The sequence below is a fragment of the Sceloporus undulatus genome, chromosome 6, assembly GCF_019175285.1.
Source record: "Sceloporus undulatus isolate JIND9_A2432 ecotype Alabama chromosome 6, SceUnd_v1.1, whole genome shotgun sequence".
In the NCBI taxonomy this organism is placed as follows: domain Eukaryota; kingdom Metazoa; phylum Chordata; class Lepidosauria; order Squamata; family Phrynosomatidae; genus Sceloporus; species Sceloporus undulatus.
In genome coordinates, this window is record NC_056527.1 from 165646765 (window position 1) to 165671321 (window position 24557).

A 24557-nucleotide genomic window follows, 5' to 3' on the forward strand; every position below is an offset into this window, starting at 1 on the left:
GGTATATAAATGTGTGTTTGTGTATCAAATGTGTGGCTCCGTTTGCAGTGTATAGATGGATACGTGTGTCTCTATGTGTGTACATGAGATAAATAAAGAGAGATGGCCTCCCTCTTGGCTCTGGATAAAGAGAGGCGGAGGAGGGGGAAAGATGGGCGGCTCAGAGGCGGAGGAAGAGGAGGAGGAAAGCCCTTCCAAGGAGCCATGGCGGCGTCTCTCCTCTCGCCTCAGAAGCAGGGAGCGGGTAAGGAGGAGGGCGAGGAGGAGCAGGGAGCGCCCTCGCCATGGACGCCTTCCCTCAGGCTTCCTCCCTCCCCTCAGGTCCCTCCCGCCGCCATCTTTGTTCCCTTCTCCTCAGCCCCAGAAAAGGGAGGAGGAGCCACTCGCTCGCCCTTCTTGTGTTTATGCTTTATGTTATGAGGCATTGCTTTCAGCACATGATGTGCATTGGTTGATGTTATGTGTGCCTCCCTTCAAGTCACTGCTGCTCTCTCAGGGGGGTTTGCAGCCCTCTGAGGCTGAGAGAGTGTGACTGAGGGGCTGGGGCTGTGTCTTTACATAAACCATGGTGGCTCTCATACAGACAACATATATATATGTGTACACACACACACATATATACATGTATATTTGTGAGTGTCTGTATATGTATATGCATGTGTATGTGTACATATATTTGTGTATGTATATATGCGTATATATACATGTATATATATATATATATGTATATATGTGTGTATACTGTATATATACACATATATACATGTGTATATATGTGTGTATGTGGATACATATATTTGTGTGTATATAGATACACCTACATACATGTATATATTTATATGTGTGTGTATGTATATATGTGTGTATATATGTGTGTGTGTGTGTGTACGAGAGCCACCCAGCCTCCCAGTCACACTTTCTCAGCCCCAGGATTGCAAACTCCTTGATTGATAGAGACATATATATCAATCTCTGTCTGTCTGTCTGTCATGGGGTTTGCAATCCTATGAGGCTGAGAGAGTGTGACTGAGAGGCTGGGTGTGTGTGTTTACCTGAACCATGGTAGCTCTCATACATACAAGAAATATATATATATATATTATATGTGTGTTTGTGTATATATATATATGAGAGCCACCATGGTTCATGTACACTCTCACACACAGCCTCTCAGTCACACTCTCTCAACCTAAGAGGACTGCAAACCCTGTGATACATACATATATATTTATCATGGGGTTTGCAATCCTCTGTGTGTGTGTGTGTTTACATGAACCATGGTGGCTCTCATACATACAACATATATATATATATATATATATATAGAGAGAGAGAGAGAGAGAGAGAGACAGAGACAGAGACAGAGAGAGCCACCATGGTTCATGTACACTCACACACCCAGTCACACTCTCTCAGCCTCAGAGGTTTGCAAACCCCATGACATACAAACCCCATGATAGATAGATACATACTTGTGCTCGAGGTAGGAACCACAAATAGTAAAGTCCGAGTCCATTGGCTCTCTTTTTAGGATTTCTGTCAGGGACACACAAACACATTCCCAACAGAAATCCATCAGTGATACCTTTGTTCGCCAACCGAAATGCACAATACACTTGTTGCAAATACTGCACCTTTCGGTTGACGGATAAAAGTGTCACTGATGGATTTTTGTTCACATTTGTTAAATGGCCAACGCAGCTACCTCTGAACATTCCCAACAGGGTTTTTAATGCTCTCTCTTCCTGCAATGTGCAGGCTCTGCTCAGTTGCACATGAAAAACATTGCACTTGCATGCCTTAGCCATGCAGCATTGCTGGCAACAGATGGCAAATAGCTCTGATGTAATTCTTATTTGGAGTCCGTCTGCAAACATTGTCATAGAGTCGGGACTTTTGCTGGGGCAGCACAACGTGCAGCAAAATTGGGCTTAAAAACACTTTGTGTTGTTGGGACCCTATGGGGCCGTGTGATGTTTTTGGGAACGATTGCCTTGTGCCCCCGTTTTCCCCCTCTTTCTTTTTACTAAGTGCATGTTTGGTAGCAATTAAAGGTCTGTGTCCTTTAAGTAATGCTTATTAGTACATAGCAGATGCTGTTTGGAAACATTATGCTTTTTAATAGGCTCTGCTTTCAGATTGAACATTGTTTTCCAAGCCCAACTGTCTGTCAGAAGGCTTAAAGGTATGGCATTGTTTAGGCAAAGCCTAAGTCAATTTTCTGCTCTGGAATCGAGCCATTAATGTTCCTCTAGGTTTTTTCTTTTTCTTCTTCTCCATTTCATCCGTCGAAGACTTTAAAAACACGTTGAAATTAAATCTTTGTTTGGTCCTAAGAATGTCCTCCGATTTTTATTTTAAAGCTGAAAGCAACATAAAATTATGTACTGTATATTATTTCCTTTATTAGGAGCAGAAACATGTCTCTCTTCTGCATGAACGACGCTGTTTGCCACATGTAAAAGGCTGGAGGCTTCTACCTACTTGGTTAAGACCTATGTTGTCGTTGCTGCCATCGAACCAGTATATGTGCTCTCCTGAACTTGTTTTACCAGCTTAGGTTATTTAAGATGGCAGTCAGCATTTTTCAGCTGGAAAGGCTAGAAATGTCTGGAATCTCTCAAATGCAAGAGCCTTCTGGCTCTAAATATAACCTCTGCATGGTTGCATGATTTCAGTGCTTGCAAAAAATCCCTCGTATTTTATACCTCTGCCTTTGATGGTAACCTTCGAACATGTTTGGCCTTTTAAAAATAAAGTCGGACTGGTTTACTAAAGCTTTTTTGGCACAGTATCCTCTTTACACACAGCCTTAGATGGATAACTGTTTTAAACGCTAAGGACTTAGATTGGCTAAAATATTGGAATTTGGCAGCCTCCAGTTACCTGGTTTCTGGTAGAAGCTGTCCATAATCAGACATTTGTAGAGAACAGGATCTAAGTAGAAAAGGAAGACTGACAAATCATGGAATCATAGAGTTGGAAGAGACCGAAAGGGCCATCCAGTCCAACCCCATTCTGCCATGCAGGAAATCCAAATCAAAGCATCCCTGACAGGTGTCCATCCAGCCTCTGTTTAAAGACCTCCAAGGAAGGAGACTCCACTACACTCCGAGGAAGGAGTTTGTTCCACAGTTGAACAGCCCTTACTCTCAGGAAGTTCCTCCTAATGTTGAGGTGGAATCTCTTTTCCTGGAGCTTGCATCCATTGCTCCGGGTCTTATTCTCTGGAGCAGCAGAAAACAAGCTTGCTCCCTCCTCAATATGACATCCCTTCAAATATTTAAACAGGGCTATTGTATCACCTCTTAATCTTCTTTTCTCCAAGCTAAATGTTAGAAAGCTTTTTTATTTCTGTCTGTGCATGCACACAACTGTTGGAAACCCTGTCCCCCCCCCCAAACATTAGCTCTTTCTCAGGTTAGGCAAAAACAAGAGTTACTTTGCTATGAATAAAATACATCAATTTATGACAATAGAATATGATTCTAGACAGCACAACTGCAGTTGAAAATGTTTTAGGAAGAGCGGTGTGAGTCAGTCTCTATTTTGGAGACGAAACTAATTGAAACTGAAAACGACTGAACAACTAAACTGAAGATGCTGCAAACAATTATACTGGATACTTAAATATCTCTATGTGAAAGTCATTTTAAACTTGTGGCACTAATTCTGATACATATTCTTGTAACAGAATCCTGGGTTCAGCAGATATTAATGATTTTTTTTTGTGGGTTTCTTTTTTTGTGTTGTGTGGTTAGGAGGTTTGGATCGATTTATTGAAAACAAGATATTGGCTTCTTTGGGCAATGTGAAGTGGTTTATATGAAGATTTTGTCCTGTTATTTTTGTGTGTGTATATTGATCATCATCACACTGCTTTAAATAAACCACTCTGAGGATTGTGAAATTGAAGGCTTTCATGGCCGGCATCCACTCTGAAGATTCTTTTTGCTAAGAAGTTGTTAAAGTTTAAGTTTTGTATTGGCAGCATTTTACAGTGAGAATGAAATGCGTTACCTGTATTGCAAGAATCGCTGAGCTACAATACAGTATGCTGTAAATCAAAAGGATTTAAAAGGTTTAAAACCACGTGTTTGCTTGTTTTGAAATAAGTCGCTAGTCTCCAAAGTCTTTAATAAAAAGCACTTTTTAATGTGGTGCCAGAATGAAATCGGTATCAGTGTGTATTAGACCTCCAATCTCCAAAGGTGCTGTGCTTTGTCTTCCTGCAATGCGTGGGTTTCCATGGTCGAACAGGGATTCGAACCCTAGTCTCCAGGATAAATGTCCTACATTCAAATATCTACACCATTCTGACTCTCCTGTCCTTTGTCTTAGGTCTCCTTTATCCAGTGGATATGAAAGAAATAAATCCTGAAGTTCTAGAAAGAACATCTCTGGTGTACCATACTAAACTATTAGAGGAATTGTCTTTAGCTCCTGAACTTTTCTCTGTTCCAGGAAGAGAGAAAGTAAGTAGTCCTTTCTGAATGCAGACTAGATAAAAATGTGTGTGGCTTAAGTTTGAAGCGCAGGCTGCTTCCAGCTGGAGGCAGACTGGATGTGCAAATCTTTCCCCCATCCCTTACTCCTTTTGGCATCCTTTCAAGGGGTTGATGCTTTGCTGAATTCTCTGATATGCACTAAACAAAACAAAAGAGTTTATATAAGGTACACTGTTTTCTTAAGCTGGAGTAAGAGGGAAAAAGTGACTGAAACAATTGTTCCTTCCAACGCTGGAATGTCATTTCTTTATAAGAAAGGGGAAACCCTGTCTATGGTAAGTAACTTTTTATTTAGCCCAAGGAAGGAAAGGAAGGCCTGCCTTAAAATACTCTTGTAATGCCCTCTAGTGTTGCAAGGACACAACTACTTCCGAGGCTAAATAAAACAACTGGGGCATGTGTGAGTGTGTGTGTGTTGGGGGAGGACAAGAGGGTTAAGGCTGTTGTTCTGTCCTTAGCTCAACCTGTCGTGCCGCGATGCAGCGTTAGTGTCCCATCTGGTGCTTGGTTGGCGAGAGGGAGATGGCAGACTGAGAAGCTTAGCACGCTAAGTGACACTGCAGCCTTACAATAATAGTGAGACACAATAGGGTGAGCTGAGGATGCCGCCTTGGCCTCGTTTCCCAAAGCCTCTGGATTTTTGCGGCTAACAGTCAGAAATAAAGTACTGTATTATTTTGACTCCACTGCAGTGCTGGACTTTGGAAGCAGTGGTGACATTTGGGAAAGGAGAACAGGTATCTACAAAGACACCAGACCGATAAAGTGGTTACAGAGACACATCCTTTGGGTCGCTTTTATTCTCTCCTCCCGATGTAACAGGCGTGTAATGTTTAAAAGGCTGTTGACCACATTCTGTCAAGACTAAAAATACCATGTGAAGCTTAAAAATTTTAGCCATTTGACCTAATGTTGGGGTGGATAATGACACTTAAGATGAGGTACATCTTGAAAAGGGCTGCTAAACTAAAAAACAAACAAACCCTCAATAACCTTCCCACTTGAAGCTTAAATTCTGCCTGCTACCTCCCCAGTTTCAACCTGACTGTTTTCTGGGGCTGTTGTTTAATTTAAAGCAGTGTCACTGCTCGAACCATCTAAAAATGTGCATGCTTCCAGCGAGAGTCGAGCCCTGATCAGTTCTAGGGTCCACTTGTTTCTCAACCTTGAATCACAGTTCCATGTAAGGCGATTCTTAGATTGCGTTATTTTAGAAGTATTCTTTATATGTGACATCCTTGCAGACATAGGTCAATGATCTAATGTTTATATCTCTCTGTATATAGAGTAGATTGCTTTCAATAAACATTTCAGCCATTATGGTTCTTAGGTTCTTTTTCTTTGAGTATAAAAAGACATGTGGGAGAGTTCAATGTAAGACTATTTCTAAATGGAGTGGTTTTAAAATCATAGGTTATTGATGATAATTTTCCTTCTTTTCTTCTTCATGTCAATAGTACACTTTAGGCATTTGAATATTAAATAATGTGTTTGATCATAGGTTCAACTTGAGGCTTCCTTGATGCATTTCCTCCCTCTGTACAGAGAAGACAGTAAATGTAAGATTCTGGTTTTGACTGATCCACAAGACAAGAATGCAGGTTAGTGTGTTCATTTTTTCTTCTTCTCCTTCATCTATCACTGTATCTCATATAATGATGGAAGAAATAGGATATAAATGCTGAAGCTAAGGGCGTTTGGCCCTGAAAAGGGGCTGGATGGGAGGCCACAAAGAAAATATATGTAAGCTATTCTACATGTCTGAGTGGAATACACATTTAACTTTGCTTACACAGTTAACATACACATTGCTTACAGATAGTTCAGTAACGTTCCATAAACCTTACTTGTCCTTTCCCTGGATTAATACTTTCACTGACCCATAATAGTAACGTAAACAAAGTAAACAGTAAGTTGTAATGAGGAGTGTTAATGCTAGTGACCGTGGCGGCTAGACAGTTGCCTTTCCTCACTTGTGGGAGCATTACTGCAGAAAAAAATGATGCTAAAGAGGTCTTCTAGTCTCACTTAATGTCAGACCATTGTTCTGTGTAGCTCGGTATCATATGTATTGCCTAGCAGCAGCTAGGGATATTTAAAGAACTGATATTTGGAAATTTGTATATGAAATTGGACAAAGGTATAAATTGGAATATTGGCATCTACTTGATTAAAACTGGACAGTTGGAATTGGAGGCTAGGGGGCTGCATTAACTCCCTTGGAGACCATGGAGATTATAGAATAGAATAGAATACTTTTGCCTCCAAATTAGGGACATTTTGTCATGTTCCCCAACTCCAGGGAATTTCAGAATTGGGAAGTCACTTCTTGTTTTAAACAAAAATATCTTCATGGTCTAAAACGCCTCTCTCCAAAACATAGTGATCATGCCCCCATAACTCCTATAGTTTGGGGCATTTAGGGGCAAAAGCTTTTATTGAGATACTATAAATTTTCCAGTGTTTTTGACCCCCTGGGAGCTACTGAAACAATACTGCCAACAGGCTGCATGTTACTCATCCCTGCACCAGATTAGCTTCTTTGAATGTTGCAACATATTTCATGGCATATTTTGATAAGGTTCCATATCACTTTTGTGGGAAAGTGCATGTTTTAATTTGAGAGAAGATGCGGAACTGAATGTGTTTGAGAAGAAGATGCACAGTTGAATGCATATAAGAATGCTTTTTAAAATAATGTATACACAAAACAACACTGTATGATATGGGCCTGACAGAAGACCCATGTCCGTTCTCTTAAGATGTGAATCCTTCCCACTGTTATTTGTAGATAGGTCCCTTCTAAATTTTAATAGCAGTTGAAACTTCCCTCATCCCTCAACCAGTACTTTTCCAACAAAGATATTTTTCACTTGTATGAGAATGTTTCGTATGCATAGGGTAAGAAAATGAAGAGACTGTTTTGCTCCCCGTGTTTGATGTTTCTATTTTGTTCGTACCTTTGAAATTTAATCCATAACCCAGTTTAATGCCTTCTTCATTATTGAACTCCTTAACAGTTCTCTCGACTGTGCCATGAGTTGCCATTTTGTGAGCTTTTGTTAGTTTAGGAACATCGAGAGCTCAAGTTACAGCCTCCTTCCATTTATTTTATAATCAGCATGTCTAGAAATGTTAAGGCTGACATTTCCTTTAAATCTCCTTTAATATGATTGTGGGTATGGTAATGCTTTGTCATAAGGTGTAGAGTGGAACAAAAGCACACACTGTTTCCTGACATCAACCTGTAGTAATGAAGAAGAGTCAACTTTTTAACGAGAATTGGTCACAAAAAGTCCCCCTTGCAGTTCCCTGGAACACTGTGTGTCATAATGGTATATTGCTGAATTATAAAAGAAGGTGTAAAAGTTTGGAATCTGTGTAATAGGGAAGAGAAGTTTGTCTTGTTCACTGCTGCTTTTGAAGCCATTGTGGCCCAGGTTGCAATAGGAAAATAAAGGCCTCAGCCAGTGGAATCCATGATCTCCTGCTTATCTTCTAAAGGCTGAGAAAGATGAAAGCCATTGACAAAGGCTTTGGCAAAATCTCCCCAATTTAAATTGTATTTCACCTACTAAACAGCTGTATGGTAGGCCAGAGAGAGCACAATTTACATAGGGAGGATAATACATTTCCATGTGTTTCCTTCCCTTTGCAGTCCTGTTCCACTGATCTGTTGAGTGAGAAGCTTGCAAGAGCGAATTCTGAGGTTTGGGCATCTGTGGTATCGCTATACAGTGGACCCATGGTATGCACTGGGATTTAGTTCCAGGACCTACTATGGATACCCAAATCAGTGGATGCTAACATCCCATCAAATACAATGGCATAGTAAAATTGTGTGCCTTATATAAAATAGCAAAGTCAACCTTTCCTTTTTAGAATTTTAAAAATATTTTCAAGCCATGCGTGGTTGAATCTGTGGATAAAGACTACGTGGATACAGAGGTCCAATTGTGCTTAAAGTCTTTAAGGACCATATGCAGGTTGCAGGCCAATAGTAGCCCACCTGCTGTACAGATAATACTAAGCTTGAAATGTCCTGCAACTTGATTTGGTTTAATGCAGCTTTTTATTTCTCCTGTTTTGTATGTAGGCCTGCTAGCTGTACAGAGAGTTATCTACCACATAATTCATGCATTGGTAACATCTTTATTAGGCTACTGTATATACTTGACTATAAGTTGAGCTTGTGAATAAATTGAGGGCAGGTTTTGGGACTACAATTATGGATTTCGATATGACCTGTGCATAAGTTGAGAGTAAAAGTTAGGGGCATGTAACAAAGGATCTAAAGGCTGAAGCAAAGGAAAACAGTGCCAGAGAACTTGCAAAATTTCAGCAGCCATAACTGTTTGTGCTCACACTAAAGGCTGGATCGATGAAAGAGGAGGATCAATGCTTCCAGATAAGATTACACTCTTGCCTTTCACCAGGATGGTTCTTTTTTAAAAATAGGTGTTAAAGTACAATACTTACATTGACTCATGGAAAAGTCGACTCAAGTCTTTTGGGGTCAATTTTTTGACTAAAATTTCTAGACTTATATATGTGTATATAGTCATGCACTCATGTACACTATATACATGCATATATATAGTCATGCACTCAATGGACTCTACATGGAGTTGATTTGGAAGCTGCAGCCTGTGCACCTCACAGAAATTCTATAACACTGATTTTAAAGGAATTGCCCTGACTATTAATAAGTTTCTTGTCTGAATTCAAACTGCTGATAATGACACTTATTCCATTGTTTAATCTTTTTTGAGAGTGTGTCAACTGCACATTGATTAAACTGACATTGTTGTAGGCTGCCCACAGTTTTTCTTTTCCATATATGGTGGGGTATGAATGTTTTTATTAACATATAATATATTCAAATTACAAGAGAAGAGAGTTCACCTGAACTTTAGGAAGAATGTCTTGACTTTAAGAGCTGTTGAGAGTAGAATAGACTTTCTTGGAGGGTAGCGGATTTAGCCCTATTTGACTTTTAAAAATGTACATAGAGAGTGGATCCATTGCTTCTATGTTTTAGTAGAAAACAAGCTTGCTCCATCTTCTAGATGACTTCCTGACAGATATTTAAAGATGGCTGTCATTAGCACTTCTCAGTCTACTCTTCTTCAAGATAAACATACCCAGTACCCTAAGCTGTTTCTCTTCGGCTTGGTTTCCAGACCTTTAGCAATCTTGGTCATCTTCCTCTGGACACCTTCCAGCTTGTCAATATCCTTCTTGAACTGTGGTACCCAGAAATAACACAGTTTTCCAAGAGAGTTCTGACCAAAGCAGAACAGAATGGACACTTGATCTGGCCACTACATCCTTGTTGATGCAACCTAGGATTGCATTGGCCTTTTTAGCTGCCTCATCAAATGGGTGAATCACAATCACTCTGTGAACAGAATGTTGGACAAAACTGGCCTTTTGTTTGGTCCAACATGGTTGGACTCATTGCTCCTGTGCATTATGGTTATGTGAAGCATTGGTCATTGCATAGAATGCATTGAACAATGGCATCCACTCATTGATATGCGTTCTACAATGTTGCTGTTCTGCATGGGAGCTGAGTCGTGCTGCTGCAGTATATCTCTGCATGTGCATATTTATCTTTTGCTAAGGGAATGTTGGATTGCAGTCACTACATGAGATAGCTCTGGGATGGGGAATTATGTAATCCTACTGTTCGTGAGAGCCACACTGTTGTTATAATCATATTAAAGCTCACCCTGGTGTTTTAAAATGCCTTTGTATTCAAAATAGTTTTAACAAATCGGTTTATAAGATAAGGATAAATATACATGTGAACATTTACAGTATGTTCTGTTAAAATGCCAATAGGAAAAAAAATGGCCTAAATTTAATTGTTGATCCCAACTGTAGTAGACCTACTGAATCAATTCTCACTAAAAGCCATGATAACTAACCTGAGGTTGGTGTATTTGAGACATATAATGAGACAACATGACTCACTGGAAAAGACGATAATGTTTGGTGAAGTGGAAGGCTATAGGAAAAGAGGACAATCTTTTCAGTCAAAGAAGCCACAGCTCTGAGTTTGCAAAGCTTCAGCAGGCAGCGCATGACCAGAGCTCTTAGGGGTCTCTCGTTTGTAAGTCAAAGCTGGTAGCAGATAACAACAAACTAAATCAGTGGGACCTGTGTGTGTTTGTGTGGATTGGTTCAATGAAGGAAGTCCCAACTTTTTTGCAAAACCTGAGGAATGCAATTGACTTCTTGGAGGTCTCTCATTCATCATTTCATCATAAGTTGAATTCACCTTGAATATTTCAAATAACAGCAAAATAAATAAATAAATAAATAAATCTGTGTGCAAAATGAGAAGTACTCCAGTATGACTGTTGTGTCATATGTGTTGCTAGCTGGCTACTTCTTTTAGATTCCCTAATTTCAGTGCCTCCTGAAAATCCAGGTGTGGCAGTGGGGAGGAGAATGGCTTGCTAGCAGTAAAAATATGTAGCAACTCATGCAGGTAACAAGAAGATGACAATAGGCATGTTTCTGAAAATCTATAAGTTCTCTTAGTATCATTGCTGCAACCAGTTTAAATAGAAGTTTCCTTTCCCCCCCAGTTTTAGCACTGTATTTGCACAGTTCCTGGTGGCCTATTGAAGATGTAGTGAAGACTACTGATCCTTTCCGAGAAGGTCTGATACAGGTGAAATTTTTACTATAAAGCTGTTTATCTCTGTCAGCAATAAGGCCTCAACATTTACATGCTCAAGCTAAAGTCCAAAACATCTGGAAAGATAGAGGTTGAGAACCACTAGCATAAAGGACAGAATTACATCCCTCTACCTCTAAGGCCATAGACCTGAACCAAATTGGGCATTTTTGCAGTTGCTTTTAAGGCTAAGAAAAAAAATTGGGGGCAAAGAAATCTGATCATAGGTGTCCTCCACCTTGTGTAAAGTGACCATAAGCTGGTCTGTCCCTGGAGGGCCACAGTGTGTCATTCACACAGACACCTTCCTCTAAGTATAATGCTCTGGTAGCATGCACTTTTCTAAATACTTTGCCAGGTACATTTCTTTCTTTCCTGACCACTATCTCCACCTCTATTTTCCAGATATCATAAGAGCCAGTAATGTTCTTCAGCTGCATTTCATTTCATCTGCTGGTTTCTTTTTCCCCATTTTTGTCCCCTTTGTCCCCTTTGGTGGGTAGCAGAAGAGGCAATCAGATAATGACGTTATTCCATTAGCAATAATAGCCTAGCAGTGTTAGTGCTGCTTAATAGTCCATCTGTTGGGAAGATCCAGTCTTATTAGCCTTTGGCACCGTATCTCATTTAACACACACATTTACAAATGCCTTCTGTCTTGGATCATTTAAACATGTATTGCATTTTCTTCATTGAGCTCTTCTTGTTTAAGGGGATTTATCTGATCTGAAATGCTTACAATGATTTCTTTTGATTTTGATGCAGTTAGATTTCAATAATACGCCTATATCATTATTTTGCAAATTCCCGCCTCTGATAAGACACTGTAAATCTCTTCTGTGCAGAAGTCTCATAACTATAGGGCAGATTAGTTAGTACTGTGTGCGAAATGACTTGAATGACAGAATTGGGGGTATAGTTATCAAATTTGCAGATGACACCAAATTAGGAGGAGTAGCTAACACCCCTGAGGACTGGATCAAACTTCAGAATGACCTTAATAGATTAGAAACCGGGGCCAAAGCTAACAAAATGAATTTCAACACGGAGAAATGTAAGGTATTGCATTCAGGGCGGAAAAATGAAATGAACAGATATAGGATGGGGGACACCTGGCTGAATGAAACTACGTGTGAAAGGGATCTGGGAGTCCAAGTAGACCACAAGTTGAACATGAGTCAACAGTGCGATGTGGCAGCTAACAAGGCCAATGTGATTTTAGGCTGCATTAATAAAAGTATAGTGTCTAGATCAAGGGAGGTAATAGTGCCACTGTATTCTGCTTTGGTCAGGCCTCACCTGGAATATTGTGTCCAGTTCTGGGCACCACAATTTAAAAAGGATGTGGAGAAACTGGAGCGTGTCCAAAGGAGGGCGACTAAAATGGTGAAGGGTCTGGAAACCATGAAGCCCTATGAGGAACGACTTAGAAAGCTGGGGATGTTTAGCCTGGAGAAGAGAAGGTTAAGAGGTGATATGATAGCCCTGTTTAAATATTTGAAAGGATGTCATATTGAGGAGGGAGCAAGCTTGTTTTCTGCTGCTCCAGAGAACAGGACCTAGAACAATGGATGCAAGCTGCAGGAAAAGAGATTCCACCTGAACATTAGGAGGAACTTCCTGACAGTAAGGGCTGTTCGACAGTGGAACAAACTCCCCTGGAGTGTGGTGGAATCTCCTTCCTTAGAGGTCTTTAAACAGAGGCTGGATGGCCATCTGTCGGTCGGGTATGCTTTGATTTAGATTTCCTGCATGGCAGGGGGTTGGACTGGATGGCCCTTGCTGTCTCTTCCAACTCTATGATTCTATGATTCTACCTCTTCTGTAGCAATTTAAATGTCTCTTGACTTTGATAATCTCTCTTGATTTTCTCAAAGATTAATTACACAATTTTCTGGAACTATTTCATGTACAGACCCTCCATTTTTGTGTAAATGTATTTGTTTTTAACAACCATGGAACTTCACCTTTTTCATTGTTTTTATCCAGTGTCATTTTTCTGCATTAAATGTTATTTAAATGTCTTATTTGGAAGTAATTCTTCCCTCCACCCATTTTCCCTTATTTTCTCTCCTCTTTCCCTTGGCTTGGTTTGCTTTCTAAGGTCCAGACATTCACAGAAAGAATTGTCCTCTTTGTGCTTAACTGCATCATTTTTGGAATGCTAGAAAGGAGTTTGACTCATGATATACTCTTTGTGCCTCATTCCAAGAAGGAGCGTGCCAAAATATTTTGGACGAAAGGAGAGGCGGTTGCCTTCTACACCATCAAAGCAAAAGGTATGTTTGTTTTGAGCACACTTTCACATCACTAATCATATTTACAAAAACGAATGTGCAAAACAATACCAAGAGAGAAACGTGGGTTTGAAAGTGTCTTGTCTTGTGTATGTTAAAAATTGCCTCTGTTATCCTCAATGGGGTGTGCCCCATTCAAGCCTATGGGGCTTGAATAAGTGCGAGTCTCCGTTTTCGTGCGGGGGAGTGTCCAGAATGGATCCCCCGCAAAAATGGAGGGCTGACTGTATATTTCTGGGTGCTATTTCCTTAACTGAAAATGAGGCAGAATTAACATGGAAAGAAAAGGGATGGGTTCCTGCACCCCAAAGAAAGAGCTGTCAAACACATTTAAGCAAACCTTTCACTCAAAACTAACAATATGAATACAGTACGTGAAATTAAAAAACCAGTTAGGTAAGTCTTACTTAAGTAAACAAAAACATTTTGAACACTTGAAAGCTTCTTCCAAAATGCACCCAGTGATGTTATGTTTCTTTCAGGGATTTTTTTTGAGATAGGGCAGAATAGAACTATTTTTATGAATAAATATTAACTCAATGTGGTGAGAGAAGGACAGGACAGAATCTTACCCTTCCCAGGAAGCTTAAGGAAAAGCAAACTGCTGCAGCCTCTTCTAGCTTCTGTGTTCTTCCTCATTAATAGCTTTTGCAATATTGACTACTTGTTGATATTACTTGTCCATATGCATCCTGGTTTTCATCTGTGAAATACTGGAAGGTATGGTTGACTAATCCTTTAGTCATGTTAATTTCTTCTGATACACACTTCTTCTCTTTTGCACAGATCTTGACATATAACAGAATTACATGAACACACACCACTGGCCAAGTAATGCCTTCATTGAATTTTATTTGAAGCTAGATAGCTCTGCTCGCTTTCTTGGGTTTTCTGTAGGCGTGTGTTTGTGTGTGTACACAAATCACACAATGGGTTGACTTTGGGCACCATTCAGCCGAAACATGCTCTCCGGTTATACAAGGGCTCTGTCTGACTAAGGTCTCCCTCTGGACAAATGTCTGCCAAGACTGCTTGTTAATCAGGGACCTAGCTGGAATGTGCAATTTTGTTGGTTTGGGTCTTTTAGATGTGGGGCAGGAAGGGGTTGGGCTTTTCCTGGGCTTTTGGATGTTTGAGAGCGTTAATGGCTGTCTTCTTTCTCTGCCCTTGTAATTGCTGTTTACCATTCTGTTGGCTCAGAGGGTTAGTCATTTAGTATGTGTGACCTAACCAAACAGATTAAAGGCTCGAAGGGAGCAGGCTACATAAAGGCTGCTTTCTCGGATGGCATCCCTGTATTTCCCTTGTCTTTGCCATCACCCATAACACTCCAGCGTCATACCAAAAGCAAAATGGGGGTCTTCAGAGAAGACTCATCCATCCACCCCAATGGAATAAACTCATGGGGGGAAGAAGGATTGTGTCCACTGGCCATGCTTCCTGATGTTGATGTGCCCCTTTAGTTCACCCTTTATGGCCAATCATTCTGGAATTAATAAGAAAGAGCCCCTTTGTACATGCACTTTCAACTTGAAAAAGGCAGAATTTCTGGAGCATGTCCAGAGGAGGACAACCAAAATGTTGAAGGGTCTGGATACCATGCCTTATGAGGAGCGGCTTAGTGATCTGGGTATGTTTAGCCTGGAGAAGAGAAGGTTAAGATGGGATATGATAGCCCTGTTTAAGTACTTGAAAGGAAGTCATTTTGAGATGGAGCAAGCTTGTTTTCTTCTGCTCCAAAAAATAGGACCCAGAACAATGGATGCAATCTACAGGAAAAGAGATTACATCTAAACATTAGGAGTAATACCTTGACAGTAGGACTTGTTAGACTATAAGAATATGCTGTCTCGGAGAGTGGTGGAGTCTCCTTCTTTGGAGATCTTTAAACAGAGGATGGATGGCCATATGTTGGGAGGTGCTTTGATTGTGTGTTCGTGCATGGCAGGGGGTTGGACTGGATGGCCCTTGTGTCTCTTCCAACTCTATGGTTCTATGATTCTGTTACCAAGGAAGAACTTTCTGCTCGAGATCTTCTGGTTGCAAGGAGGAACTCTTCACTGATTTATTCTCAGTGTGCACTCGGGAAAAGGGCAGGTTAATTCTTTACAACAAGGGTAGAGAACCTCAGGTCTGGACTGAATCCCCTCCCGAGGTACCAATCTGCCCTTTCCAGGTAGAAACTCACACTGCTTTCCCATGAGCTCAGTGTGATGGAATTCTGGAGATTGTAGTTTTGTGAGACATTTAGCCTTCTCTGTCAGAGAGCTCAGGTGCCACAACAAACTACAATTCCCAGAATTCCATAGCATTGAGCCATGGCAGTTAAAGTGGTGTCAAACTGGATTATTTCTGCTGTGCGGATGCAACCATAAAAATCATTTCTCACGTATCTCGATTTGCTTGCACAAATTAGGTGCTTCACTGCACCAAACCTTACTTGATCAGGGAGACTACAGATGAACTTTTAACTGACTGTCCTCAGTGGTCTGAAACAGTCCTTTGGTCTTATGAAAGGAAAAACGTACTTTTTATACCATTTGGAGAATGGTTTTCAGAGAGTTAATTATTTTAATATATCAGCTATTATCTTATTTATTCATACAACCTTTTACAATAGGTCAACTTAAATAACAATTTGTCCATTGAGAGACCACCATAGCTTTGAAAACCAGAGAATTAGGTTAAAGCAGCTCACAGTTTCCAAAACCAGCTTTCTATCTCCTGTTCCTTATTGATTTCAATCAACTCATTCATGAGCTCTGTTTAGAATTCAGTGTAACTACTGGCAATTTTTGTGTCCTCCTTCTAGGAAGCCTGTGTGATGGACTCACCAGCCAATGCTACTTGCTCCCAGTTTTGGACACCATGTTTGTCCGACAAAAGTTTAGAAGATGCGGACTTGGTCTGAAAATGCTTCATGACTTTTGTCAGATGTTTGCAACTGAGGAGGCTTTGGGACTCAGTTGTCCTGTTTCTGCAGACATGTATCGAGGTAAAGAGCTTATTCTATGTTTGTTTGTTTAATGAATTTATATCCCAACTATAATGCAAGAAGCTGAGCAAGTCTGGGTAGAGTAAGCCAATCACAGCTCATGGAATTGGGAAAAAATATAAAAACCAGAGGCTTGTCTGTAAAAGTGTTAGATAGGGCCAGGATGAAATAGACATAGAACTGGTCAGAAAAAGAGAAAGAGAGGGATTGGTAAGATCTGAATAGGATTTTGGGAGATGAAGTAGGGAAAGTTTTTGGGGAGAAGTGTTACTTTTGGTTGAAATGGAAGCATTACAGTGCACTGTAAAGGGGACCAGCTTAAGGCTAGATGTTTACTTTATTTGCTGTACAACAGATCTTTACTTTTTTATTTTCTGCATTTCTCTGGATTAATTAATATTAATTTAATATTTTCTAAGATAGAATGGTCACACTTTATCACATTGAACCTACTTCTCAACAAGGCCACTTGACCCATATAGAGGTCACCTAGAAACCTTAGGACTAGATCCAGGGAGCCATCCTAAGGGTGAGTGAGAGATGCCCAAGGATTGCAGCTGTAGAGTCAACCTGGATAAGGGTTTGGTCACACTGCCTTCCTCCTGGTGTGGGACCCAAGGAGGCTGATGCCAATTTTAAAAGTTGCATAAGTCAGAAACAGAGTGACTGCAAACATTAATAAAGTAAACTTATTAGGTAATAAGATGTGAGATAGTGAGCAGATGTTACATTCTTTAAATCAGAGGTGGGATGGGGATACCTGTAGCTCACACTCTGGATCCCATCATTCCTGACCTTAGGTCATGCTGGCTGGGGCAGATGAAGCAAAATCTGATGGCTCTAGGTTTCCCTTCTTTGAATGTATGCCTATGGCAGAACTGAGAATGTGATAAGCATGGTGAGTCAGCTGTGACTCTCTGACACTTAAGACACTCTTATGCAGCCTACAGAATTTGCTAACCTTGAAATATGTTTATTAACCTGGCTCCCCATGGATATTAATGTGAGTTATGTGTGTATTCGGTGATGTTGGGGGATTTTGTTAAGCTGCATTGCCTGTTTATCTATACTTAGGCTGTTCACAGGTAGGTAACTGTTTACAAGCTGGGCTTGCTCCCGCGTAATGTGTGAAATGTCCTTTAGAAACTTAGATTGCGAGTGATATATTTCTAGTCATTGTATTCTTCTTAACACAATGAGTATAACTCTTCACACACACACACACACACACACACACACACAAGTGCAAATGGAATCCCCCTTCCCAGGGAGGAAAATTCAATAATTTCAGCAAGGCTAAGCTATTTCTGTGTGTTTCTTTCCCGAGCACCTTGACTCTTATTTAACATTTATGCTTGACTTGCCTTCCTTTCAAAATAGATTGTGCATCATGTCACATGTATTTATTTCCTGCCTTGAAGTGGCGCAAGCTTCTGAAATGTGTCACTTGGCACAAACTAGAAAAGATGTCTCTTGCAATGAATTTTGTGTCCAAAGTGCAAGACTCTTCCCCTATTTATGAAATAATAAATGATACCAATGGGTAACTCAGCCAGTTCAGGACTACACTTCATCCACCCAAGTGCCTCTTTAGAGTAATCTGTGTGTAGCTTATGAAATTACAATACTGTTTTTGCTAGTGAGCCCTTTCCCCCACATTTGTCATAGGTTACTGGATTGGCAAACCTGTAAATACATGGATTTTTGTAGAGAGCCTTCAGATAGTTTCTGATCTATGGCAATCCTAAAACAACCTTATTGTGGGGTTCCCTTGATAAGATTTGTTCAGAAGGGGTTTGCATTTGCTTTCATCTGAAGCTTAAGAGAGTGTGATTTTCACAAGATCACCCAGCAGATTTCCATGGCTGAGTGAGGATTTGAACCTTAGTCTCCCGGAATCCTAGTCCAGCATTCAAACCACTACTCCACACTGGCTTAAATAGATGAATATCCAAGCAAAAACATTATCATAGGTCAGTTTACAATATGTGTTTTGTATTATGTATCCATTAATATCACTTTGGGGGGATTTTACTTTGGGGTAGATGACTAGGTTCCATTCAGGGGAAATGAAAGATCAGAGCTTTTTGATACATGATAAAGTGTGAAATAAACACATAAATAAAGTGTTTTGGTTCTCCTTGCCCTTTAATCTCTGCTATGTTATCTTTACTTTCTTAATGTGTCCTTTTCAGAATGGAATGATGTGAGGCTGCGCTTACTCAATGACTTCTCATTATAAACAGCTGTTTGGTGTCTACTCAGACAAACCATTCCTTTTTTTCTTTTTTACATGAAAGCCCCCAGACAGTGTTGTAGAAAGAAACTCAGTGTTGAACGGAAGATATAAATCAGCTCTTTCGACAGGGCTCTTCACTGGTTTCCAAATATTGTTACAAAACAAAGTGTTATGCAAGAAACTTTAGAAGTCCCAGACTAATCTTCAATGTGCCACATTCTTCCAGGCTGTTACAAATACTGAAATATAAATAAAACAGAACGGCTCATGCCATTGAATACAGAGTCCATTGCATAAAGTGGTGGACTTCCCCTCATCTCCATTTCCATCCTGCAACAATCTGTAGAATAGAGTTCATTGGCCAGAGACCAGCTTGGCTTAGTAACTCAGTCACATTGTGGCTATTGCTTTCTCCTGTCTCTGCTTTTGGGTTTTGCTTATCCCAAGAGAAGGCAGAATCACCTTAATTTAGTTTAGTGCAATTGTAGGTGCAATTCTGGGATCTGCTGTTGTTATTATTACTATCATTTTAATTTTCCCTACAAGAGGTCAACACAATATGTCCAGTATAACTGATCTAGATATTCCAGATTTCATCAGATATTCCATGTGAACTAGTAAGGGTATTTTCTAAAAACAACAACCACTCTCCAGGTTGGAATCTGTTTCCCAGTTCCTGACCCGCAAATAGTTCTATTTCATATGTGACATATCTTGAGTGATGGAAATGGTATGAAGGCACACAACACACATACATGACAGTGATATTTAGCCCCAGATACATTGATTTTGGCCGCTCTCGCTTCCAGATTTTCTGCTGGTGTTTATCATCAGGGCAGGACTGTGATGCAGGTCTCAGCAGAATGTGCCAGAGGGCCTCTTCACACAGCAGAATGGTCTTACCACATTGATAGAATGTGGCTCAAATCCAAATGTTAGTCCCAGCTATGGATGTAATGAAATCTCATTAACTGTCTCGTTCTCATTGAGACAGGCCATCTCAACATGTTGAAACAGCCCATCAGGATTTGCTAATCCCTGTGAGATTTCTCATGCTCAGTGTGAGTTGTTGGGGACTCCCCCCCGCCCAATACAATGTAAACATGGCTCTGCAAAAGTAGTGTCTTTTCCCTTGATGGATGAATGAATGTAAGCACACACACAGCAAGCACAGAAAGACTGCAAACAATCTATCCTGTGTGAAGTTGTAGGCTTTCATGGCCAGCATCCATAGTTTTTTGTGGGGTTTTCAGGCTATGTGGCCATGTTCTAGAAGAATTTATTCCTGATGTTTCGCCAGCATCTGTGGCTGGCATCTTCGGAGAATAAACTCTTCTAGAACATGGCTACATAGCCCGAAAAACCCACCAAAACAATCCAGTGCTTTTGTGTGACAATGTGGACTGACCTATCTGTAACCCTGGCTCATATGCAGCGTTGGTTAAACAGATAGTAGCAATGACTGGGTTACCCAGTCCTCATTGAAATTGTTTCAAATCTCACAACCAGCTTCATCTACTGCTCAAGATACCTTTTGGACATAATCAATTCAATGTTGTCACCTTTGATATTATGCTATTGTTTCCCCACTTCTACTGTGCCTAGTGTGATGTTGTGTGCCTTAATAGAAAACAAGTAATAATCTGGAAGAATATTAAGAGAGTTGACATTCTTCATTGCAGTTCTTTTGATTGAGGTTCCCCATGATTTTCCCTTGCCCTGTTTGCCTTCTCTCTGTAGTTTGTCAAAAGTTCTTGGAGATCCATCCAGAAGAACAGTCTCGACTGTGGGAAGTGGAGGCACCAGGGGACTGGAGCCAGCGTGTTAGTATCTGGCTAAAGATCCAGCTGGAACGAAACCTTCCAAGAGGTGAGTAGAAAAGCAGTGAGGGCCCAAGTGCTATCATGGCTTTGTCTTATGGTGAACCTATTCATGAGAAGATTTAAAGAGCCTTGGTTGCTAACATCCTATTCAGGTCTTACAAACTCAGGGACGTGAATTCCTTTATTGACCTACAGAAGAAACCAGAGTCAGGTCTCAAGGTGCTCAATTGATGCATATTATTTTTGGCCAAATCGCCCCCCTGTTTTGGCCTGTGTATGCTTTCAAAGGCTTTCTTTCTTCAGGAGCTATATAAAATCATAGAAAGAAACAATACCTCAATATATAACAAAACAATGCAGAATATGACATTATATGAAAGCATTTTGTATCTGTACTCGTGTTCTTTTTTTCTAAGCTGGGCCCCGTAGTGCCAAAAAAGACAAGTGGGAGATACCTTGCATTTAATAATGCTTTTTTATTTCTAAAGATTTGGATCCCGCTGATTAACTTTAATATCTTCAAGCAGCTAATAAAACCAGTTGGTCTCCTTGAAGGTATACCATTCTTGTGATTTAAAAAAAAATCACACTTTGCTTCTCTTGAGGAATGAGTGATATTCCTGAAAAAGTCTTCTAGGGTTTCTGATGCAAAATGTGTGTTACAAAAAGCTGTTTCTCAGACTCAGAAGTCATTTTGCATTCTGTAGCACTAGCTGCATCTGGTGGCAAAAGTCTAAAACTGCATGCTTGAAGTTATATGGAGAGTCTACCAGTGTGATTTGTTGTTGTTGTGTACCTTCACGTAGTTCCTGACTTACAATGACCCTAAGGCAAACCTATCATAGTGACTTCTTGGCAAGATATGTTCAGAGGACGTTTGCCATTGCCTTTTCTGAGGCTGAGAGCATGTCACTTGCCTAAGGTCTCACTGGGTGGGTTTCATGGCCGAGTAGAGAGAATAGAACCCTGGTCTCCTGAGTCATAGTCCAACCCTGAACTAGTTTTATTGTTATTTGTCATCAAGTCAACTTTGGCTTATGGTCACCCTATAAATGCGAGACCTCCAAGAGTTTCAGTCATCAATTGCCCTGCTCCGGTCTTGCAAACTCAGGGCCATCGATTCCTTGATTAAATGCTTCTACCTGTATTGTACTCTCCTTCTTTTCCTACCGCTTTCTACTTTACTAAGCATTGTTGTCATTTCCAATAAGTCACTTTGTCTTACGATATTTCATAATTAATACAGCTTTAGTTTAGATGTACGTAAAATAAAACCCTATTGTATATTATGAAGCTTTGAATTGTGCCCAGAAGCTGACCAGTAATCACTGGAGCTGTTGTAGCAAGGGACTTGAATGCTCCCTGGAACTAGCCCTTTTTAACAGTCTGGCTGCAGTGTATATAGGGTTGCAGATTAGATTTTGCACTAGAACGAGTGACTGTGGATTAGGATGATCTGGTTATGAATGCAAAGAAAGTGCTGTTCCACAGAGCTGTGACCCTGACCAAGCATCTAAAAGATAAGAGTGTAGATATTTAGTTTATCTAAATGTGCAGGGCATTCCATGCATGGGCTGTTGTTGCTGAAAAGACCCGCTTCTGTGTCATCACCCATCTTCTCAGAAGGTAAAAGCATGCCGACAAAGGCTTCCAAACTGCTTCTTAAAGATCAAGCAGGTTCATATGGGAGAAGGCAGTCTTCTGAGTAAGATGGACCCAAGCCAGGTCATAACAAGCCCTATGGTTGTTATCAGTCATTAAATTAAAAGATTCAGTAAATTGGATTAAAATTAGTTGATAATCTTCGACTAATCTGTAGTCTAATATGTAACAAAATGGCCGGGTCATCAGAATTGGGTGATGGAATATAATTGTCATTTCTTGTAAGCACCTATGGGTGCTCTTTAGAAAAACGCCTGTTATCATGGAATAGATACTGATGTTCTTTATTATATTGTCTCTTTCTCTGGAAATGCATTCTCATGTTCCAGAGGTGGATTCGGGCAGCCCTGGGGAGAAGGTTGAAGATGATGAACCTGTGCAGTCAGATGAAACACACATGAATAAGGTAGACTGACAAATTGCTCACAATATAATCTGATTTTTCATAACCCTGGTAGTTTCGATTATTTGAGCAGGAAATCTGAATGGGGAGAGGGCTGACAACAGTCAGAATGGATGTCCTGGTGGAGCCCATTGTTCTTTCCATAAAAAGGGCTGTTTCTGCTCCTGGAAATCAGCCAGAGGAACAATTTTGCCAGAAATAAAGGTGCTCTCCCTACATGCCCTTTTTCCCTTTTCAAAACCAGAAGTGGAATTTCTATTTGGGACAGGGAGGTTGGATCTTGAAACAGTGGTTGGGGTGGTGACTTGGTTACTTTTCAGAGGCAGCATTCAAGGCAATGAGCATTCAGACAGCACTATGCAAGCCCAGGTTTACAACTGGTGAGCTGCCTATTTTTGAATTTGCATCTGAAAAGACAAAAGCAGAAATGCCCTGAGAGGTCTTGCAGAACAGTGGAGAACACATAGTATAAAATCATTATGAAAGGCGTTGCACAACTGTTACTTTGCAGAAGTGCATGCATAATGAAAATTGTATTGGATACAATTTTTGCATTAAACCTGAAAATTGGCAGATCCCTTGGTTTCTGCTTACTATGCATTTATTTAATATAATTATATCCCACCTTTATTCTGTCACAGAATTTAGGGAGCTGCCATATTTGGGGTTCCCAGGTACTGATAAGATCCAAACCCAGTTATCCCCAGCCTAGTAACTTTGCCATTTGCTCTTGGACTGCACCTACTGGACCATACTGTGTAAATGTAGCACAAATCAGATTTTTTCTCATCAGGTGTATTGGTGAGCTATAACATACCTGTTTTTATTTCAGCAAGATGGCCACATTCCTAAAAGTACGGCATCACCAGGTCTTAATATTTCGACAAAGGAATGTAACTGTGAACCAGAAGATGCATTCAACCTTTGGCCTCATGATGAAGAACACGTTGTTCAACATACTGCTGAAACACAGCAAAGTAAGGGATCAAAGAAAAGGGCAAGTTGTGGAGAACCATATGAAGGCACCATTCCTAAGCATTTCAAAGGACTGCCTTAACTTTGTAATGTGGCAGAAATAAAATAAGAACAAGATGTGAATGGATGTGGAATAATAAGCTTTGAGCATTGACCACCCAGCCATAAGGTCCCTAATTCAAATCTTCGCTCAGTCATGGATTTATTTAAGTGTCTCTACTGTTGCGTAGTAGTTTGAGTATTGGACTATGACTCTGGAGATTGGAGTTCAATTCCCGGCTCAGCCATGAAACCCATTGGGTGACCCTGGGCAAGTCACATGCTCTCAGCCTCAGGGGAAGACAGTGGCAAACCTCTTCTAAATAAATCTTGCCAAGAAAACCCTGTTAGGGTCACACTAAGTAAGAAATGACTTGTAGCTCACAACAACAAACTCTTCTTTTAACCTGGCGTCATACAACCACAAACCATGGTTCTTTTTCAAAATACAGATTGTGTTTTCTGGGTGAAAATTGGTGTGCATATTTTGCTATTTTGTGTACGTGAAGCTTAAATTTAATAATTTGTTTTTTATTTATTTATATACCGCTATTCCAAAGATCATAGCGGTGAACAGCAACTAAGCTAATTAGCAAGTAAGCTAATTTGCCCCCAACAGTCTGGGTAATCATTTTAGCTCCGTCCTCGGAAGGATGCAAGCCTGAGTCAAGCTTGGGCCCTTTTGCTGGTCTTGAACTCGCAACCTTGTGGTTTCGAGTGAATGGCTGCAGTATAGGCATTTACCCACTGCGCTCCATGTCTTCGCTGTTGTTTTATTTTGAAAACTGAACTGAGTACTTTAGTATGGAAGCGTTATGCAAATATAAATAAAGAAAAAAAGTTAAGCATTTCTCACTCCTTATTAAAATGAGAATCACACCTCTTTTCACTTTCTGAAGAAGATTCATCCATCTGTCCATAGGTG

At 40.3% G+C, this 24557-nt stretch overlaps 1 protein-coding gene across 5 annotated transcripts; it reads left to right on the top strand.

Moving 5' to 3' along the window:
* Nucleotides 1-143: 143 nt before the first annotated feature.
* Nucleotides 144-24235, top strand: LOC121935572 (protein FAM169B-like). Of its 5 annotated transcripts, none has more exons than XM_042477225.1 (9): nt 144-244; nt 4342-4475; nt 6010-6109; nt 11108-11193; nt 13304-13478; nt 16309-16491; nt 20471-20599; nt 22545-22621; nt 23455-24235. In XM_042477225.1, exons 1-9 carry the CDS (start codon nt 205-207, stop codon nt 23695-23697), a joined length of 1167 nt encoding a protein of 388 aa, XP_042333159.1. In that variant the 5' UTR covers nt 144-204; the 3' UTR covers nt 23698-24235. The 5 variants fall into 5 exon arrangements, with proteins under 5 accessions (XP_042333159.1, XP_042333160.1, XP_042333161.1 ...); XM_042477226.1 differs by having other exon boundaries at nt 23451-24233; XM_042477227.1 differs by having other exon boundaries at nt 183-321.
* Nucleotides 24236-24557: the final 322 nt, after the last annotated feature.

Bases quoted from the DNA above. Each gene is read 5' to 3' on its own strand.
- LOC121935572 (XM_042477225.1), top strand. From the start codon at position 205: ATGGCGGCGTCTCTCCTCTCGCCTCAGAAGCAGGGAGCGG. The intron at 4,476-6,009 runs GTAAGTAGTCCT...GTTTGATCATAG, and splicing joins CTGTTCCAGGAAGAGAGAAA to GTTCAACTTGAGGCTTCCTT. The intron at 22,622-23,454 runs GTAGACTGACAA...TATTTCAGCAAG, and splicing joins ATGAAACACACATGAATAAG to ATGGCCACATTCCTAAAAGT.